At 40.3% G+C, this 20,730-nt stretch overlaps 1 protein-coding gene across 2 annotated transcripts in view; it reads right to left on the reverse strand.

Annotated features, from left to right (window-relative positions):
* Nucleotides 1-7,047: 7,047 nt before the first annotated feature.
* The window catches only part of SDAD1 (SDA1 domain containing 1), a 41,157-nt gene continuing 27,474 nt past the window's right edge, over nucleotides 7,048-20,730 (reverse strand). For both annotated transcript variants that reach the window (XM_054485980.2, XM_054485981.2), the window contains 8 exons: nucleotides 17,968-18,065; nucleotides 17,785-17,861; nucleotides 16,823-16,949; nucleotides 14,925-15,019; nucleotides 14,596-14,786; nucleotides 14,403-14,487; nucleotides 13,071-13,232; nucleotides 7,048-7,907 (listed from right to left, as the gene is read on the reverse strand). In XM_054485980.2, the coding sequence (XP_054341955.1) occupies nucleotides 7,860-7,907; nucleotides 13,071-13,232; nucleotides 14,403-14,487; nucleotides 14,596-14,786; nucleotides 14,925-15,019; nucleotides 16,823-16,949; nucleotides 17,785-17,861; nucleotides 17,968-18,065 (883 nt within the window). In that variant the 3' untranslated portion in view covers nucleotides 7,048-7,859. The remainder of the gene's footprint in view (nucleotides 7,908-13,070; nucleotides 13,233-14,402; nucleotides 14,488-14,595; nucleotides 14,787-14,924; nucleotides 15,020-16,822; nucleotides 16,950-17,784; nucleotides 17,862-17,967; nucleotides 18,066-20,730) is intronic.

Below are 20,730 nucleotides of genomic sequence, written 5' to 3' on the forward strand. Positions count from 1 at the left end.
TTCAAGCGATTCTCCTGCCTCAGCCTCTCAAGTAGCTGGGATTACAGGCGTCCACCACCATACCTGGCTAATTTTTGTATTTTTGGTAGGGACAGGGTTTCACCATGTTGGCCAGACTGGTCTCGAATTCCTGACCTAAGGTGATCCACCGGCCTCGGCCTCCCAAAGTGCTGGGATTACAGGCGTGAGCCACCGCGCCTGGCTGGTAAAACATTTTTTAAAAGCTCAAAATTTAGTTAACATTTATCTGCCAGATATTTTTTGCGGACATTATCTCATTTAATCATCAAAACAAGCCAACAGGTAGGTTCCACTAATCCTCGCTTTACTGATGAGGAGCGTGAGGCTTGGAGAGGTGAAGCCATGTGCCCGAGGTCACTCTGCTGGTGTGTCTCTGCACTGGCCTCCAAGTAAGGAGGTCTGAATCCACAATCCACCTTCACACCTAAGTTTCCTCACCTTTGAGTTCCCAATGTCTGGGAGACAAACTTAGGAAAATCTTAGTAAGGCTGGGACATTCTTAACGGTTAGCACAGTTGTCTGTGGGTAAAACAGGGTACATGTGTACATGAATAGTAGAAACTAAATGAAAGGGCCGGGCATGGTGGCTTAGGCTTGTAATCCCAGCACTTTGGGGGGCTGAGGCGGGTGGATCACCTGAGGTCAGAGGTTTGAGACCAGCCTGGCCAACATGGTGAAACCCTGTCTCTACTAAACATACAAAAATTAGCCGGGCGTGGTGGTGGGCACATGTAATCCCAGCTACTTGGGAGGCTGAGACAGGAGAATCTCTTGAACCTGGGAGGCAGAGGTTGCAGTGAGCCGAGATTGTGCCAATGCACTCTAGCCTGAGTGACAAGAGCAAAACTTCGTCTCAAAAAAAAAAAAAAAAAAAACTAAACTAAATGGATAGTAGAAACTGAACACATTTTTAATTTTTTTTATTTTTTTTACCAATTTTAGGACGAAGAAATACAACTTTTATAATCAATAACTTGTTTTTAAGGATAACACTTAAAGGAATTACAAAATTTCTTGCCAGACATGGTGGTTCACGCCTGTCATCCCAGCACTTTGGCTGGCTGATCATCTGAGGTCACTTGGTTTAATGAATAGAATCAGAATTGGTGGTGGTTGACTTCCAAGACTAGGTCACAAAAGACACTGTGGGTTTCTCCTTGCTCTCTTGAATTGCTCACTATAGGAAGCCAATTGTCATGTCCTGAGGAAGCCCTATGAAAATGTCCCTTTGTGGCTGGACACAAATCTCAGCACTTGGAGAGTCAGGCAGGAGGACTGCTTGAGCCCAGGAGTTGGAGACCAGCCTGGGCAACAGTGAGACCCCATCTCTACAAACAATTAAAAATAAATTAGCCGGGCATGGTGGCACATATCTCTAGTCCCAGCTACTTGGGAGGCTGAGGTAGGATTACTCGAGCCCAGGAGTTTGAGGCTGCAGTGAGCTATGATCATGCCACTGTACTCCAGCCTAAGTGACAAAGTGAGACCCTGTCTCCAAAAAAGGAGTAAATAAAATTGAAAAAAAAGAAAAAACAAAGTCCCTTTGTTGAGGAACTGAGAGCTTCTACCAAGAGCCAGAGAGGAACTGAGGCTTCTTGTCAAGTCATCTGAGTGAGCCATGGTGGAAGTGGATCTTCCTGCCTCAGCTAAGCCACCCCCAAATTCCTAACCCATAGAAACTGTGAAGCAGGCCAGGCACGGTGGCTCACATCTGTAATCCCAGCACTTTGGGAGGGCGAGGCGGGCAGATCACTGGAGGTCAGGAGTTTGAGACCAGCCTGGCCAACATGGCGAAACTCTGTCTCTACTAAAAATATAAAAATTAGCTGGGCGTGGTGGCGGGTGCCTGTAATCTCAGCTACTCGGGAGGCTGAGGCAGGAGAATTGCTTGAACCCAGGAGATGGAGGTTGCAGTGAGCCAAGATCGCACCACTGTACTCCAGCCTGGGTGACAGTGAGACTGTCCCCCCACCCAAAAAAAAAAGAAACTGTGAAATAATGTTTATCACTTTATGCCACTAAGTTTTGAGGTAATTTGGTATGTGACAGATCATTAATACAGATTTGTTTGGGAATGTAAGTGTAGTGCTACCATAACACATGCCTAAAAATGTATTGCTTTGGCACTGGTAGTAGGGAGAAACTGTAATAATTTTGAGCAGAATGTTAGCGAGAGCCTAAAGTTCCTAACAGACTGATGATTAGTAGAAGTCCCTTGAGAAACAAACCATCCTAAGAAAGAAACAGTCTGATGGTCTTGAAGGAGACTGCCAGCAGTAGCCACTTCAGAAGTGAGAATGTTATTGGAAACTGGAAGTAAGAGGTTCATTATGTAGTGCCAGAATGTTTAACATGATCACCTAGAGTAATGCGGAACACAGAAAAATGTACCTAAGGAACTAGGTACTCTAGCTAGATCTCCAAGCAAAATGTCGAAGTTGCTACCTGGCTTCTTGCTGCTTATAGTAAAATATGAGAGGAAAGAGAGAAGCTAGAGCAAGGACTGTTAAAAAGGATCCAGAAATGGTTTTGAAAATCCTAGGCCCAAAGTATACATGGGAACTTAGTTTATCATAGATATCGCATTGTTTATCTGTGGAGATACCTGCAACATAGGTAATTGATAAAGAATTAGTATCTAGAATACATAAAGATCTCCTATGTTTTTATTACTAAAAAAAATAAGGAAAACAAAAGGCTATAAAAAGAGGAAAACCCAAATGAACATAAAAATGTGAAGTTATTTCAACCTCTCTAGTAATCAATGAAATGCAAATTAAACCATGATACCATTTCATAAACATAAGGGTTGTCTAAAGTTTCAAAGTCTAATAACATCTTGTTGACATGGATGTAGTAAGATACAAACTTACATGAGTTACTGATGAGAATATAGTATAATTCAGTATTGCCTAGTAAAGTTGAAGAACTGCAGACCCTACAAACCCAGTGATTTCATTTTCAGTTTTCTGGATTTCTTTTTTCTTTTTTTTTTTTTGAGACAAAATCTTGCTGTCGCCCAGGCTGGAGTGCCATAGCGTAATCTCGGCTCACGCAACCTCTGCCTCCCAAGTTCAAGCAATTCTCCTGCCTCAGCCTCCTGAGTAGCTGGGATTCCAGGTGCGCACCACCACACCTGGCTAATTTTTTTGCATTTTTAGTAGAGACAGGGTTTCACCATGCTGGCCAGGCTGGTCTCCTGACCTCAAGTGATCCGCCTGCCTCGGCCTCCCAAAGTGCTGGGATTACAGGCGTGAGCCACTGCGCCCAGCCCATTTTCAATTTTCTATCTAAACTTTGTTTAAAGAAAAAACTCTAAGACCATGAACCCTAGAAGACATGTTCAAAGATGCTTACTGCAGCAAGGTTTTAATTAAATTAATTAATTAGTTAATGTTTTTGAGAGGGAGTCTCACTCTGTCACCCAGGCTGGAGTGCAGTGGTGTGATCTCAGCTCACTGCAACCTCCCCCTCCTGCCTTCAAGTGATTCTCCTGCCTCAGCCTCCCAAGTATCTGGGATGTGCCACCATGCCTGGTTAATTTTTGTATTTCTTAGTAGAGCAGGGTTTCACCATGTTGGCCAGGCTGATCTCAAACTCTTGACCTCAGGTGATCTGCCTGCCTCAGCCTCCCAAAGTGTTGGGATATAGGCGTGAGCCACTGCGCCCAGCCTGCAAGGTTTTTAAATAGCAAAAAAAGTGGAAAACAACCTAACTGCTTTTTGGTAGAATGATAAATTGTGGATGTATGAATAAACAATGGAAACTATACAACAATTAAAATGAATCTTCATCTATCAAGAATCTAATGTTAAGTTACATAGCAAAAGAATTTATACAATGATAACTGCTTATGTAAAAATTTATATATACATACAAATATAAAAATGAAAGAAAAAATAACTACAGGAATGATAGGCATCAACTTCTGGATAAGGATTATCCCTGAGAAGGGGTTGGGAAATGGCTGAGTGGGACATAGTTATACTCTTAATGTTCATCAACTTCTAGATAAGGGTTATCCCTGAGAAGAGGCGGGGAAATGGCTGAGACATAATTATACTCTTGATGTTCTAGTTTTTTTTTTTTTTAAAAAAAAGCAAAATATTAACACTGAATAAAACTTGGAGATGAACATGTTTCATTATTTTCTATATTTTATGTATGTTTTTTAAAAATCACAAAATGATAAAATGTTTAAATGATTTAAAAAGATTTAAGTATCCTTAAAACAAGATGTTCTGTTGAATATCATTTATTCTTAGTTTCCATGTAATTCTTTTAAACTTCCCCTTTTGTAACATTTCCCAGAATTAGGGTTTCCATTTTGTTCTTAATTTTCTTTTCCTCCTTGGCCAAATTTCTTTTAAAAACATCTCTGATGGTAACATAGATATTAGGAATAGCAAGTACAACAAAATTGGATCTTACGAAGATGGAACTAGAAGTATTTTAGATTAAAAAAAATTTTTGGTAGAAATGTTTGATAAGCAACATTACAAAATATTTAAAATGTAAAGGAGTTCATGGCCATGAGCTGTAAAAAAATTTTTTTAAATGTAAAGGAAAAAATCCAGTCAGTTATATTCCCATCACCCAAACCTAGCAACTACTTTCATATGCATATTTTATTTATGAAATTGTAGTTATACGAAGCACCATTATTTTATGTACCTTGAAGAAAAATTCACTGGCATTTAAACTATGATACAATGCTTTCTTACTAGAATTTAAAAATGTGTATGTATTGAAAGAGTTTTCTTAAGTTTTTTGTCAAAATTATTTGAAAATCACATATCTACTCTTCTATGTTTTTAAAAAGTGAAATAAATTAAGGTATTGCTTAAGCTTCTTTGCATTCAGAATTAGATTCTCCTGAATCACCATTTGACTACAGATACCCATGTTTTTCCACACCACACCACTTTTCTGTGCCATTAAGAATCTTGGCTGGATGTGGTGGCTCACACCTGTAATCCCAGCACTTTGGGAGGCCGAGGACGGTGGATCACTAGAGGTGGTCAGGAGTTCGAGACTAGCCTGGCCAACATGGTGAAACCATCTCTACTAAAAATACAAAAAATCAGCCAGGCATGGTGGTGTGCGCCTGTAATCCCAGTGACCTGAGATCGTGTCACTGCATTCCGGCCCGGGTGACAGAGTGAGACTGTCTCAAAAAAAAAAAAAAAAAAAAAAGAATCTTAGTGCTGGCCAGACATGGGGGCTCCCACCTGTAATTACCCCTGCACTTTGGGAGGCCAAGGTGGGAGGATCACTTGAGGTCAGAAATTTGAGACCAACCTGGGCAACATAGCGAGACCCTGTCTCTATTAAAAATAAATTTTAAAAAATGATTAATAGCCAGGCATACTGGCCTGGGCCTGTGGAGGATCTCTGGAGCCCAGGAGTTCAACATTGCAGTGAGTTCTGATTGCACCACTACACTCTGGCCTAGGTGACAGAGCAAGACCCAGTCTCTGAAAGAAAAAATAAAAGTCTTAGTGATGCTGCATTTCTTAAAAGTTCTCCACTCACGAAGGAGGTTTCAAGGTGTCTGTAATGTTTCTTAATCTGAGTGCTGGTTACAGGAATGTATTTAGCTTGTGAAAATTCACTGAGTTTAAGTACACTTGATGGTACTTGTACTCTTCTTTATATGTCGATAAAGAGTTTGGGATTTTTAAAAAATTCCAGTTTTTTTCTGGAATTTTCATAGAGGCTACTAATTCCCATTCTGCAAATTTTGACGTTGGTCCCTGCTTCATCCCTGAATGGCTTCATTCTCTATGTTGACAAAATTTGAGACTAAATAGCTCAAGTTCAGACACTGATGACTTCTTCAAAGTAGAATTCACCTTGCAAGCTCACCTACCCTCTACTGAAGCATTCACCCTTCTGAGAATCTCATCTTCAAATGGATAGCAAACAAAATATTCTCAAGAGAAGATTTGGAAAATAATAAAAGGAATCAGATAGAAATAAGATACTATGGGATTAAAGAAATAAAAGTTCAGAATATGCATTATAAACCACACACTGTATCCTTCTGTCTTGCATGTAAGAAAGGCTAGTTAAGAAGAGGGTAAGGGCACAGCAGAAGAGCAGAAGTCAGAACACAGAATGGACTTTGGTCTCTTGGTATCTAAGTTGAGTGGGAAAATCTAGAGGAAGAATGAAACTTCCAGGCGCCATCACAATTCACACAATAAAGCTATGAAAACTTGTTGCTATTTTGAATTTTTTTCACTTTCTGGATCTAGACACAGGAGGAGACACCCAGTTCAAAAATGCAAAAAAAAAAAAAAAGGAGCAGTTTCAGGTCTAAAATATACAAATTTGCATCAAACACTTCCTGTAAAGCACTAAAGTTGCTGGGGCTTGACTCTGGTGACTTGACTAATCCCCCAACAGCAATCTGGGACATTTTAGGGAAAGTCTCTAAGTCTCATTGAAATAAAACTGAAGTTGAATGTAGAAAGTGAACAGAAGAAACTGGAAACGAAATAAGAACACTGGTTTTAGAAATTGCTTTCTAGGCCAGGCGCAGTGGCTCACGCCTGTAATTCCAGCACTCTGGGATCACCTCATGTCAGGAGAAAGCCCATCTCTACTAAAACAAAAATACAAAATTAGCCGGGCATGGTGGCGCACGCCTATAATCCCAGCTACTTGGGAGGCTGAGGCAGGAGAATAGCTTCAACCCAGGAGGCAGAGGTTGTGGTGAGCCAAGATTGCGCCATTGCACTCCAGCCTTGGCAACAAGAGTGAAACTTCGTCTCAAAAAAAAAAAAAAAAACAAAAAACAAATAAATAAAAAAGAAAATGCTTTCTGAGTGCAGAAAATTGCCCTTTACTCTAACTTGAGGTAAGATCTACTACAACATTATCTAAGAAACCTGAAGCAAAAGGCACCAAACTATTTCCAAATGCAAAAATTTGCATGCAAACAGACCGTCCCCTGAAATGGATGTAGCATGCCTGTGGAACGTAGAACACCACACACCACTCCACATACAAAGGTACCTATTTGGCATTAGAAACCTTTTATTGTGACAAGGTAAACAGCGGGCTGAAAATATTACAGGCTGAAGGAAGGCTGAGGAAACCAGTATGAAGGCAGCTCAAATGATGAACTAAATATATTCCAAAGGCACTATTTATACTTAAGGCAGTTTTAAAAGTGAGGTCTTAACCAAAAAGCCTTTACATGGCATTCAAAAAAAAAAACACAGGGGGTCACTTAAATCTTTTGGATTGACTAAAAGAGCTAAATTATGTACCCAAAATCTGTACAGCAGGGGCCTGTTTTCAGCAGGAAAGCCTATGTACAAGTAAGAACCTCTTACTCTTGTAACATTGTCCTGTTTTGTTTTGTTTTATAAGAATACATAACTCCTATCCCCACAGAGTTAGTCCGTAAGGCCTCAGTGACCTCACAGAAATAGGGAGTTAACCTCTACTAGAGAACTATTTACACTGCACTGTAAATACACATATGTGTGTCCACCCCCACAGCTAAGCTGTCAATGCCTTGAGTGAAGGGGTTACAGCTCATTCGTTTTACATCTACAGTGACAATGAATAGGCACTCAATGCATACTTTTTTTTGCATGAATGATACATGAAATGATTTTACATTACCACCACTATTTACATTAACATTCCTACCATTAGCCGTCTCCAAAATAAAACCACCAAATTGCTGCCACATGTTCAGCAGTTTTCACAATACAGTGTGTCTGGACTTTTTAATGTAAACAAACATGCTTGATTTACCAATTTTCAGAGTAATGACACAAACTCAGCATTCTTCTTGGAATGGAAAACTTGCCGGGAAGTTACTTCATTCTTTTTCTCTTTTTCAAAAGTGCATCTCGTAGCGCCAACTGTAAGATAAAAAAGTATTGAAACATGATAACTCTTGGGTACCCTATTATACGAATTTGGTTACATGAAAGTTTACTAAAAAGGAATCACCAAGTCAATACACCATCCTGAAAAACTATAAATGATAAAATATTCCAAAACAGATCAAATCTGTATCGAGGATGGGGCATATTACTGCTAGGAAATATGCAAAACTCTTGACTGCTGTTCCCAACTCATGGAGGCATAAGCTCAAAACAGGAGCAGCTACGGAATGCAGAGATTACTATTTATTATCCCTGTCTCCAGGGATAATAAATAATACTTATTTGGTCTATATGGCTCTTAATATTTTGGAGTTGTGGATGGAATACATTGTCTAAATTAAAAGTAACAGGAAAACAGATTTTTCTTCATAATCAATCACCTTTCCCAATATCACATATATTCCACTAAATATGGCATGTATGGATCATTCAAAGACTTTAAAATGGCATTCAGCACTTGTGTAGATTTATGATAACTCTATCAATATAAAATCTGAAACAAAGAAAAGTGTTACCTTATTTACTGATTTTCAAATGGGTTTGTTTTATGCAATAAACAAACTAAGAAAATGTTCTAAGTATACGCTAACACTAACCCTTTATAATGGTTCAAACATGAAGTTATTAACTCAGAAATTGAAGCCCTGACAATTGTAGCTTATGGCAAAATATTTATTCTAGTTAATACAGCCTCTAATTTTTAACTTGTTTAATTATTTTGTGTTGGAAGTATGTAAAGTGAACACGAAGAATGAAAGCAGTGAATTGTATATCATAATAAGATTCAATCTAGGCTTTCACCTCCTGGAGTTTGTCTCTAACCAAAGAGGCTGGGTTCTTCAAGATCCCCAGGGTAGAATTGGAAGGTGAAGAATTTAACATCTAGAGAAAAAGAAGACTGAAGGATCAGTGTCTGAAGCGAACCTACAAAAGCCCTTATAAAGTTTTACATGTCAAAAGAAAACAAACATAATATTAAAGATGATCAAAAATAAACCAAAATTAAAGTTAACCAAGACCAATGTATACACCTTAAGTTTGTGATGGATACTATTCCATTAATTCCCCAAGCACTATTCTTTGTCCTAGAAACTTTTAAAAATCTCTAGCTTTTATTTAATTTTTATTTTAAAATTCTAGCTTAAATTTTAACAAGATACACCTAAAACAGTTTCGGAGTAGAAGTTACCTGGCTCTACATACAAATGTTCAAACTTTTTGGATTTTATGATTTCCAGTTGACTCTTTGCCTTTAACTCACACCTGGGTCTTGGTAAGTCTTTGCAGAAAAGCAGAAGAGCTGGGATACTTAAGGCAAAACAAAAATCTGTAAGTTCATTTCAACTTAATTTGGCTAAGGAGGTATTTTCCAGATTCATCTAATTGTGTCTTATTTTTCTCATCTGCAAAATTGGTTTAATCACAGTGACTGCAAATACTGTTGTATACTGATTAAACAAGTTAATAAATGGAAAGCCCTGGAATAGTGAAGTCTCATGCTAAGAACTAAATGTGTTAGCTAATGTTGGTTATGGGAATTTACTTCCACTCATTAAGCTTTGTGGCAAAGCACAGCCTACTCTCACACATATTTCAGTTCCTTCCCCTTCAAATGCCACCAATTAAAGAAAAGGAACAGGTATAGCCCCCTTTTCTTCTTTTATCTTTCTACAGGCTTTACTGCAAGATCCTCCTTCCCTATCCTATGCTTTACTTCCCTCTTCTAGTCTCATCCGTCACCTCTTCATATTCTAACAATTTACAGTAAGACCTCACATACACTTTCAAGCCAGGTAAGATCCCTTTATTTAAGACACTGAAATATCACCAAAGGGTAGGGGGGGGTGTGAAGTGTGATGCTCCTTTCTCACAGGGCCCTTGGGGTCACAGGGCAGTTTTGGGGATGCTCTGTAACTGTTCTGTCCAATAGGGTAGCCACTAACTACATGTGACTACTGAGCATTTGAAATGTGGCCAGTCCAAATTGAGATGTGCTGCAGTGTAAATGACATGCTAATTTCAATTAGATCAAAAACAAAAATGTAAAATATTTCACTCATAATTTTTATATGTTGAACTACATGTTGAAACAATACTATTTTAGATATACTGGGTTAAATAAGATATATTGTTACAATTTCCTCTTTTTTTACTTGTTTATTTTTAAGTGATATATGTGGTTCATATTATATTTCTATTGAACAGTACTGGTCTAAAGGGGAGAACAGAGAAAATCAGGAACTTAAAGTTTATGTTTATAATGAAGAGATCTTGAAGAAAATACAGGGCAAAGAGACACACATAGAAATTCTGATTAATATCAGGTTCCAAATGGCAAGAAAATTGGAGAACAAGAAAAAACATTCTTGAACCAACAAGTGCATATGTCCAATGAAATCTTAATTTACTCTCAAAAAGATTCTTCAATCTTTGAGAGTTATTTTATGACTCAAAGTGCTTGCAAGGAACAAAGATGGGCTTTCCCTTCATGCCAGAAAAGGCATGCTAAAAAACAAAGGAAGTGGGGGTGGGGGGAGCCCTAACTAAAATATAACAAGCTCACAGAAACCTCATAATGAAACAAGGCCTACCAACAGGGTAATTAATACTTCCTCAACCCTGAAATGTTAGTAAGGGCCAGTGAAGGACAGACTAATGGATTTAAGTCAATCCTATTATAATTTTAGGAGAATGTGGCAAAATTTAGAGTATTTAAAATCCTACGTGGCACCTTTCCTTTCACCTCAGTTTCAACAGCTTCTATTAAAAATGCTGTCATTATTTAAATGATGTTGTTGAACACAGTTTAGAACCAGAAAGAGTCAACAGGGAGAGCTAAATGGTACCTTAATTCAGTGAATACCGACTTGGAACCCACAGACACGGCACTGCCCTAGAGGGCTGGCCGTTACAGTCAGTGCTGGCAGGCTGATCCCTGGCTAGCTATTTAGGAACACTGGTTCATGATATGAGACTGTTTAACCCAGAGCTGATATCCTGGCAATTCTTCAGAATGACATTTAGATACACTGCTACACCACAAGGAGAGAAAGATGCAAAAGCATAAACTTGTTTTATCACAATGAATAACTGAAATAAACGAGCTGCCTAAGTAGCATGGGATTACCATTCAAAGGCCATGAACGGATAAAATGTAATCCCAAAGCCTGTAAACATCAGGGCTTTCAAAAGGGCACATACAGGAAGGGTCATGCCAACACACAACTATTTATTTTGCATTGCTTTTCTGAAACTGTTTCTGAGATATTATCACACAAAATTATTGGTTTTTGAAAAGTATCCACACCTGGGGCCAGGCGCGGTAGCTCACGCCTGTAATCCCAGCACTTTGGGAGGCTGAGGCAGGCAGATCACGAGGTCAGGAGATCGAGACCATCCTGGCTAACACGGTGAAACTCCGTCTCTACTAAAAATACAAAAAAATTAGCCGGGTGTGGTGGCAGGCACCTGTAGTCCCAGCTACTTGGGAGGTGGAGGCAGGAGAATGGCGTGAACCTGGGAGGCAGAGCTTGCAGTGAGCCGAGATTGTGCCACTGCACCCCAGCCTGGGTGACAGAGTGAGACTCTGTCTCAAAAAAAAAAAAAGAGAAAAGTACCCACACCTATAATCCTAGCGCTATGGGAGGCTGAGGTGGGCAGACTGCTTGAGTCCAGCAGTTTGAAACCAGACCGGGCAACATGGCAAAACCCCATCTCTACAAAAAATACAAAAATTAGCCGGGTGTGGTGGCAGACACCTGTAGTCCCAGCTACTTGGAGGGCTGAGGTGGGAGGATCACTTGTAGGGAGACCCCCTGAAAATATTGCTACAGAATAAAAGATGAAATGCTCCTGATTATTGTAAATACAAAATTGCACGCAAGATTGTGTAAAAACAATGCCAGGTTGGGCTGCCAGAATGAGCCAAAAGCACGTGATGTGCTTCCCCCTGCAGAGAGCCTATGAATGGACGTGCAGTCAGGGAGGTTTCACATCACTAAGATTCCTATCCCAGAAAAGCAGATGTTCATAGCTCTGGGAATGGAATGTGACCCTTGTGGAGAGCCTATAAATGGATGCATGAGGGGCAGCTGTTCATATGGTTAAGATAGGGTTATAAACGCCCTTATCTTGCCACGGCTCTTGTAGGTCTCTTCAGGGGTAAGGCATACTACCTTCTGAGAATCTGTGGTCTAACCAGTTGTCTAGCTTCACGTCCTGTTTCTATTGATTGTTTGCAACCAGTTTTTGCTGCAACTGTTACTGCTGATTAATATCTTGCTAAACATAGGTTATGGATAGACTGTGTTTCTGTTTTAAGGCTCTGTTAGAAATCGCTGATGCACACACTATATTGTAAATTCTTATCTCTGTATACTCTACTTCTGCATACCGATGTTATGTTAAAGAATACTTCATCCCCATGTGACCATCTCACCTCATAATCAAACGACCCTAAATCCCTCACTAACCTACGCCCACCCTCACTAAACTTAATAATAAATGCTGGTATATCCAGTGCATCGGCAGCATCGCAGGACCAGAAGGCGGTGACTGCCCCCCCGGACCCAACTTTCGCTATCTTGTGTGTGTCTTTTATTTCTCGACCTGCTGATCCGCCTGGGAACAAAGGAAGAGCCCCGTTGCATTGCGGGCTGCTGGCCAGATCCCGCAATAATCACTGGAGCCTGGGAGGTCAAGGCTGCAGTGAGCTGTGACTGCACCACTGCACTCCAGCCTGGGTAGCAGAGTGAGACCCTGTCTCAAAAAACCAGGCATAAAATTGGCACTAAAAATTTATTCAATTAATTTTGATATTATATTTCACAGATCAAATGTCAGAGAATTTTAGCATGGGAAGGAATCTCGTGGACGATCTAGCTTGCATTCCTTTACTTATACTGGAGGAAAATGGATTCCCCTCTGGTCTCACAGCTGAGTCTCAATCAAGTCAGGTCTGGGATTTACATACCCTGACTCCTTCTCACCTCTCCGTGCTCTCCAACAATGCTCCCATTAACCACAAGGCACACACAATAATGCCCAGTCTTCAGAAGGCGCAAGTCCGTCTCAAATGTAGAGCTGTCTTGGAATTACAGTGCTGTTCTTGCCACCCAAGCTTCAAGTGGAACTCACCTGTTTTTCTCGGAAGGAACGCTTATTTTTTGACCGGACATTCTGGCTATACCGCATCATCATAAAGTTCTTCTGTTTTTTCTTCTCTTTATTTGTCGAACTGGAAAATGGATTTGTTTTGGTTTTCTTCCTCATAAATTCTTTTCGGTCTGTCTTTCCAGCCTACCAGAACAAAAAGTTTGATATTTCTTCTTCAACAACATACTTTAGGAGTCATCTAATCAACATTAATGTCTCCTCTGTGTCAGAAGCTCTACTAGGTGCCAAGGGCACAAAATGGACAGGACACAGTCTTTGCTCCTTGGGACCAAGAAATGGCCATACAGTATTATAACGGAGCAAGGGGAGCTCGGCGGAAGAAAAGTCATAATTTAGCCTGGTGAGGTCAGGGGAACTTCCTAGAAAGGGAGACAGGTAGACTTTTTTTTTTTTTTTTTTTTTTTTTTGGCAGGATGAAGGCATTCATGGTAAGGGAAAGGAGGGGAAAGACAGAGCATTTCTGGAAGAAGGGACAGTACACACAAAGGTGTGGAGAAAGGACACATGGAAGACAGAGGATGAGGTGGAACTAGGATGGGACGGTGTCTCGAACAAGTGGAGATACAGAAAATGATGTTGGAAATGTAGGCAGGACACAATCATGAGCAGCCACAGCACTAGCCACAGGCAGACTCCAACTGGCTCTGGCTTTTCACTGGTGACTGTAAACACACTCCTACTTTTCTCTTAGCTTTGATAAATATAGTGGCTTCCCAACAATACAGACATGTAATACTGCCTTCCTGTGCTCTCTACCTCGTTTTGAGTGGTGGTTACATGGCTATATACGGTTGTCAAAACTCATCTAACTGGCTGGGCGCAATGGCTCATGCCTATACTCCCTGCACTTTGGGAGGCTAGGGTGGGTGGATCACATGAGGCCAGGAGTTTGAGACCAGCCTGGCCAACATGGCAAAACCTTGACTCTACTGGGCGTGGTAGCAGACGTCTGTTACCCCAGCTACCTGGGAGGCTGACGCAGGAGAATCACTTGAACCTAGGAGGCAGAGGTTGCAGTGAGCTGAGATTGCGCCACTGCACTACAGCCTGAGTGACAGAGAGAGACTGTCTCAACAAACAAACAAACAAACAAACAAACATACTAACAAAAGCAAACCCAAACAAAACCCCTCATCTAACTGAACACCTAATATCTGTACATTTAATTTCTGTGTTAATTATACCTTTACTTAAAACATTTTTAAAAATTGCCATTCTGTGGCTATACAAGTTCTGGCTTGTTTCATTTTATTTGCTTTCTGTTTAAAAACTAGGAATGATATGCTCACTCACCATTGCAGTTGCTAGTCTTGTCTCTTTGTCAGACTTTGGCTTTTTATGAAGGCGTTCAATGTCCCGAAGAGAAAGTAATTCACCCCTGGGGTGAGGGAAAAATAACACATGAAACAAGAATGGAATTCTGTTTCCTGATGCTTTCATTACCACATGAGCTGACTGAAGTACTAAAGTGGATGTGCCATTTTACCTGGGCTCTTCATCACTGTCTATTTCAATGTATTTCCTCTTCTGGGATTTCCCAGGGGCAGCATCAAGTTCTTTTCTCATTTGGGCCATGCGGATTTTCTGGAAGTCTTCCTGAGTTAAAACTCGGCTGGTGCTGATGGCTGCAGCTTTGGCTTTCCGCTCCTCCATGGGCATGCTGTTCAGCTTCTTGGACTTGAAACCACACAAGGGCTTAAATGGCTATCAGCTCAAGTGAGAGCTCAGCCATTTAAATTGTAGCCTCCCAACAAGGCCCAGAATAAACTACATCTTAATAAACATCAGGGTATAAGATGAAATTTTCAGACTTACGATTTCTTGCCGTTCTTCATCAGAAGAGTGTTGCACATCAATCCATTCGCCATCAGCATCCTCCTCCTCACTGAGACTCGTACTTTCCCATCCATCTGTGTGAAAAAAGCAAACTCACTACTGCCATTTTATGTTGCACATTCAACATAAAGTTGAGATGAAGCAAGCAACAGAAAAGTAATAAACCTTGAACAGATACATTATTAACCAAGAACTGAGCAACATTTATTGTTAAATAAGCAACATGCATTTAGTTAATCTAAGGAATAGGAAATATGCACTGATCAAGTATCTACCATGAATCAAAACCTTACAATCACTCTCTCTAACCCTCATGACTCCAAAGAAAAGGAACAGATGCTCAGAGTTAAGTAACGTGCCCCAAGCCACACCGCTAAAAAGGCATCCTACACTGAAATCATGAAAATCATGTCTACCTTTAGGGTCATGTTGTTTCAACTAAACCAACTGTGTCCATCAAAACTGCACTTGTACATTTATCCTGGCCACGCAGCAAGCATCTAACTTGTCCTATGCGTGTTACCCATGTATGAGAATCTAGTTGGTCATTCAGACAACTGAGGTAGAAGATTTGGGATGTTAAAGAATCCTGAAGACACCTCAATAAAAAGTTATCAGGCTTCTTAATGGAGCCACCACAGTTTAAGTTTTCTAAATCACAGACACTGCAATCTTTCCGTGACTCCCTACGATCTTTAAGACAACGTGCCAGCTCTTTTGTCTGGCATATACATAACCAAGTATGAAAAGGTCTCCAAACTCTATCTCAAGCCTCCTGTCTTTCTATGTCCCACCTTGTATCCTACATTCTAATAGTTAGTTCCCTAAATCCTTCAAGACTTTGCTCACACTTTGCCTGGAAAGTCTCTGCTATTCTAGCATTCCTTGCCAAGTACCTGGCTCATCAGTCACCATCTCTCCAAAGCCCCTTTAAAAAAAAAACAAAAAAAAACTTCCGAGGTGGACCTGACTGCTCTCCTGTCCTTATGCCCCCACCTACTCCAATCATAAATCCTGTTAACGCTTCATTCTTCAGCTCTTTGAAAGTCCTCTAGAGCAGAAATAATACCATTCATCTTTGCACTGGCAGTGGCTGGCTCACAGCAAATGCTTAAGAAGCCTTTGCTGAAATAGGCTGGGTGCACTGGCTCACGCCTGTAATCCCAGCACTTTGGGAGGACAAGATGGGAGGATCACTTGAGGTCAGGGGTTCAAGACCAGCCTGGCCAACATGGTGAAGCCCTATCTCTACTAAAAATAAAAAAATCAGTCAGACATGGCTGTACACGCCTGTAATCCCAGCTACTCAAGATGCTGAGGCAGGAGGATCGCTTGAACCTGGGAGATGGAGGTTGCAGTGAGCTGAGATCATACCACTGCACTCCAGCCTGGGCAAGAGTGAGACTCCAACACGGGGAAAAAAAAAAAAAAGATTTGCTGAATAATGAATGAATGGACAGGAAGACTACACGACTCTGGAAATTACAATGGAGTTCCTCGAGTATTTTCCCACAAATTCAACATGTATTCTCCTTCAACAAGGAGAATTTTGGGGGATTCCTCTAAGGGCTAACCCCCATAATTTTTTCTAGGCAACAAACACAAGATCATTGTCTTACTCAAGCACCAAACAGCACGCCCTTGGATGAGGCAGCCACCCTGAAGGTCATGAAAAGGCATTTCCTATGCTAGAACATAAGTTCCCCAAGAGGAGGAACCATGCTCAATTGATCCCCCATACTTCTAACAGTGCGTGGCACATAGTCATTGCTCTATAAATATCTGCTGAATGAATGTTCAAACAGTATACAATTTAAAGGTCTGCAGAGATACTGCAGGAGTGTTTTGCCCAAAATAAGGGTGAAATAAAAATCAACCTTCATCATTTTCAGCATTCTCTTCTTTCTCAACTTCCAGAACTTCTGCTCCTGGAATGTAATCTTTAGCATCTAATTCTCCATATTCTTGTACTCTTGCTTCTATGGAGGCCTCTGTAGGCTTACCCTAAAAGAAAAGAAATTGTTTGTAGTAAGTTGCTTAGATCATAAAACCTTAATCATGAAAGGTATTCTCTGAAATTATGAATTTATTTTATTTATTTATTTGAAGACAGGGTCTTGCTCTGTTGCCCAGACTGGAGTGCAGTGGTACAATCGCAGCTCACTACAACCTCCGCCTCCTGGGCTGAAGGGATCCTCCCACCTCAGCCTCCCTAGTAGTTGGTAAGACAGGCACGCACCACCACACACAGCTAACAAAATTATGAATTTAAAAGGGAGCACTATAAAAAATGGTGGTAACCAAATGACAGAAAAAGTTTGCTTATGTCTCAGATCAAAATAAATCCCCAGCCAGCAATCTGTCCACTATTTTCTTGCTGTGTTTTGATCTAGATCAAGACACTGGTAGTTATTAGAGAGTAACTGCTCTAATTTTTTAAGTCTTGAAAAACGTCATCTCTCTTTCTGTTACATACATGCATCCCTCCTCCCTTCCAACTTGAAAGAGGTAGTATCTGGCTGTGGAATAGCCTGTTCACAATACTGGCATCAGCTACTGACTGATCTTTGAGATTCCAATCTGTTAATAACATTAAAAGCTTTCAAGCTGAAACAGCCTGACAGGTCTTCAAGACACAGTCATCATCAAGGAATATGTGCAAACTACAAAATATTTGGGGCCATGGTATTTGATTCCAAGCTTAAAGAATACAACCGTGGGCATCATAACCATGTAATCATAACACAAGCATCATAATTACTAAAATTCTAATTGTAGGAAATTTGTCTCAGTTTGTGAGACCATAACCTTTAGACCAACCTAAATGTGCTTTACCTACCCGGAATTTCTTCTGCAGCATCTGAGGATTCAGTGTTCGGAAGAGGTGAATCAAAGTTCTAGCAGACATCATTACATCTGTAAAATAATACTTTTAATTAGAAATTCTGGCCCAAAGAGTACAATGAGGTAAAAAGGAGTCACACTGTACTCTTTGGTATGTAGAGAGTAACATGCAGCCTACTCTTATCCTTGTGTGTTTTATACTGAGCCAGGTCTTGGAGAAGTTCTTCAGTCATGGCCAGAGGACATCGAGCTGTTATCTCCTTTATAGCATTGATTCTAGAAAAAGAAAAAAAAGTTTAAAAGAGCCCGAATAGCAATTTTTTCATGATTCAACATAGGAAGACTTCCTAAAAAGATTAACTCAAAAGGAAAACACGTTGGGTTTTATATAGCTTAGGTCTCTAAAACTGCAGCATGTTAGAGAATGTGAGGTAGGCAGCCTTAGAGGGCTTTTATTTCAGTTACTGCCATTTCCTCTATTGGTGGAATAAGGAACAGTGTCCGGCACGCTAAATCAGAGCCGCATTTACTTGCCAACTCTAAGAAGAGATGGGACTAGCTCCAATAAGAAAGGTTAAGGTCTTCAGGGCTATTATCCTGCAATATTTTCCAAGGAAAATAAAAAGCTGCTGTTCAGCATATCACTTACTTATCGGGACAGATTAGACAATCCTTAAACCAGTGATTATACTCATTAAGTGTTTTTTAATCAACTGAAAGGGCTACTAAATTGCCCTAGGAAAAAAGAGTGCTTCAATAATAAATCACTTGTTCCAGCGTTCTATGGTTTGAATGTTCCCTCCAAAACTCATGTCGAAATTTAATTGCCACTGTAATGGTTTAAAGAGGAGAGACTTTTTTTTCACTGTTTTTATTATTATTATTATGCTTTAAGTTATAGGGTACATGTGCACAACGTGCAGGTTTGTTACATATGTATACATGTGCCATGTTGGTGTGCTGCACCCATTAACTTGTCATTAACATTGGGTATATCTCCTAATGCTATCCCTCTCCGCTACCCCAACCCCAAGACAGGCCCCGGTGTGTGATGTTCCCCATCCTGTGTCCAAGTGTTCTCATTGTTTAATTCCCACCTATGAGTGAGAACGTGTGGTGTTTAGTTTTCTGTCCTTGCGATAGTTTGCTAAGAATGATGGTTTCCAGCTTCATCCATGTCCCTATAAAAGACATGAACTAATCCTTTTTTATGGCTGCATGGTATTCCATAGTGTATATGTGCCACATTTTCTTAATCCAGTCTATCATTGTTGGACATTTGGGTTGGTTCCAAGTCTTTGCTATTGTGAATAGTGCCGCAATAAACATACGTGTGCATGTGTCTTTATAGTAGCATGATTTATAATCCTTTGGGTATATACCCAGTAATGGGATGGCTGGGTCAAATGGTATTTCTAGTTCTAGATCCTTGAGGAATCGCCACACTGTCTTCCACAATGGCTGAACTAGTTTACAGTCCCACCAACAGTGTAAAAGTGTTCCTGTTTCTCCACATCCTCTCTAGCACCTGTTGTTTCCTGACTTTTTAATGATTGCCATTCTAACTGGTATGAGATGGTATCTCATTGTGGTTTTGATTTGCATTTCTCTGATGGCCAGTGATGATGAGCATTTTTTCATGTGTCTGTTGGCTGCATAAATGTCTTCTTTTGAGAAGTGTCTGTCCATATCCTTCACCCACTTGTTCATGGGGTTGATTTTTTCTTGTAAATTTGTTTAAGGTCTTTGTAGATTCTGGATATTAGCCCTTTGTCAGATGGGTCGATTGCAAAAATTTTCTCCCATTCTGTAGGTTGCCTGTTCACTCTGATGGTAGTTTCTTTTGCTGTGCAGAAGCTCTTTAGTTTAACTAGATCCCACCTGTCAATTCTGGCTTTTGTTGCCATTGCTTTTGGTGTTTTAGATATGAAGTCCTTGTCCACGCCTATGCCCTGAATGGTATTGCCTAGGTTTTCTTCTAGGGTTTTTACGGTTTTAGGTCTAACATTTAAGTCTTTAATCCATCTTGAATTAATTTTTGTATAAGGTGTCAGGAAGGGATCCAGTTTCAGCTTTCTGCATATGGCTAGCCAGTTTTCCCAGCACCATTTATTAAATAGGGAATCCTTTCCCCATTTCTTGCTTTTGTCAGGTTTGTCAAAGATCAGATGGTTATAGATGTGTGGTATTATTTCTGAGGGCTCTGTTCTGTTCCATTGGTCTCTATCTCTGTTTTGGTACCAGTACCATGCTGTTTTGGTTACTGTAGCCTTGTAGTATAGTTTGAAGTCAGGTAGCGTGATACCTCCAGCTTTGTTCTTTTGGCTTAGGATTGTCTTGGCAATGTGGGCTCTTTTTTGGTTCCATATGAACTTTAAAGTAGTTTTTTCCAATTCTTTGAAGAAAGTCACTGGTAGCTTGATGGGAATGGCATTGAATCTATAAATTACCTTGGGCAGTATGGCCATTTTCATGATATTGATTCTTCCTATCCATGAGCATGGAATGTTCTTCCATTTGTTTGTGTCCTCTTTCATTTCGTTGAGCAGGGGTTTGTAGTTCAAAGAGGAGAGACTCTTAAGAGGTGATTAGGCCTAATGTTATCTTGGGAGAAGGTCCCTTATCACCAGTGAGTTATAAAAAAGTGAGTTTGGCCCTCTGTTGGTTCTTGTGCTCTCTTCCCCTTGTGCCTTCTGCCAACGATGCAGCAACGAGGCCCCCACCAGATGCCAAACAGATACCAATGCCATGCCCTTGGACTTCCCAGCTCCAGAACTAGGAGCCAGATAAATTTATTTTATTAGCAGTACAAAGTTCAGGGTGGGAGACCAGAGGAAAAGCACTTAGATTGCTAATCAATTATTCATCTGTAAAAGTAAAACTGCTAAAAAACAAAAATGCTAACTAGAAGGACAAGTATCTTTTCTCTGGCTCCCTTCTC

Source organism: Pongo pygmaeus, chromosome 3 (genome assembly GCF_028885625.2).
Source record: "Pongo pygmaeus isolate AG05252 chromosome 3, NHGRI_mPonPyg2-v2.0_pri, whole genome shotgun sequence".
Taxonomy (NCBI): Eukaryota; Metazoa; Chordata; class Mammalia; order Primates; family Hominidae; genus Pongo; species Pongo pygmaeus.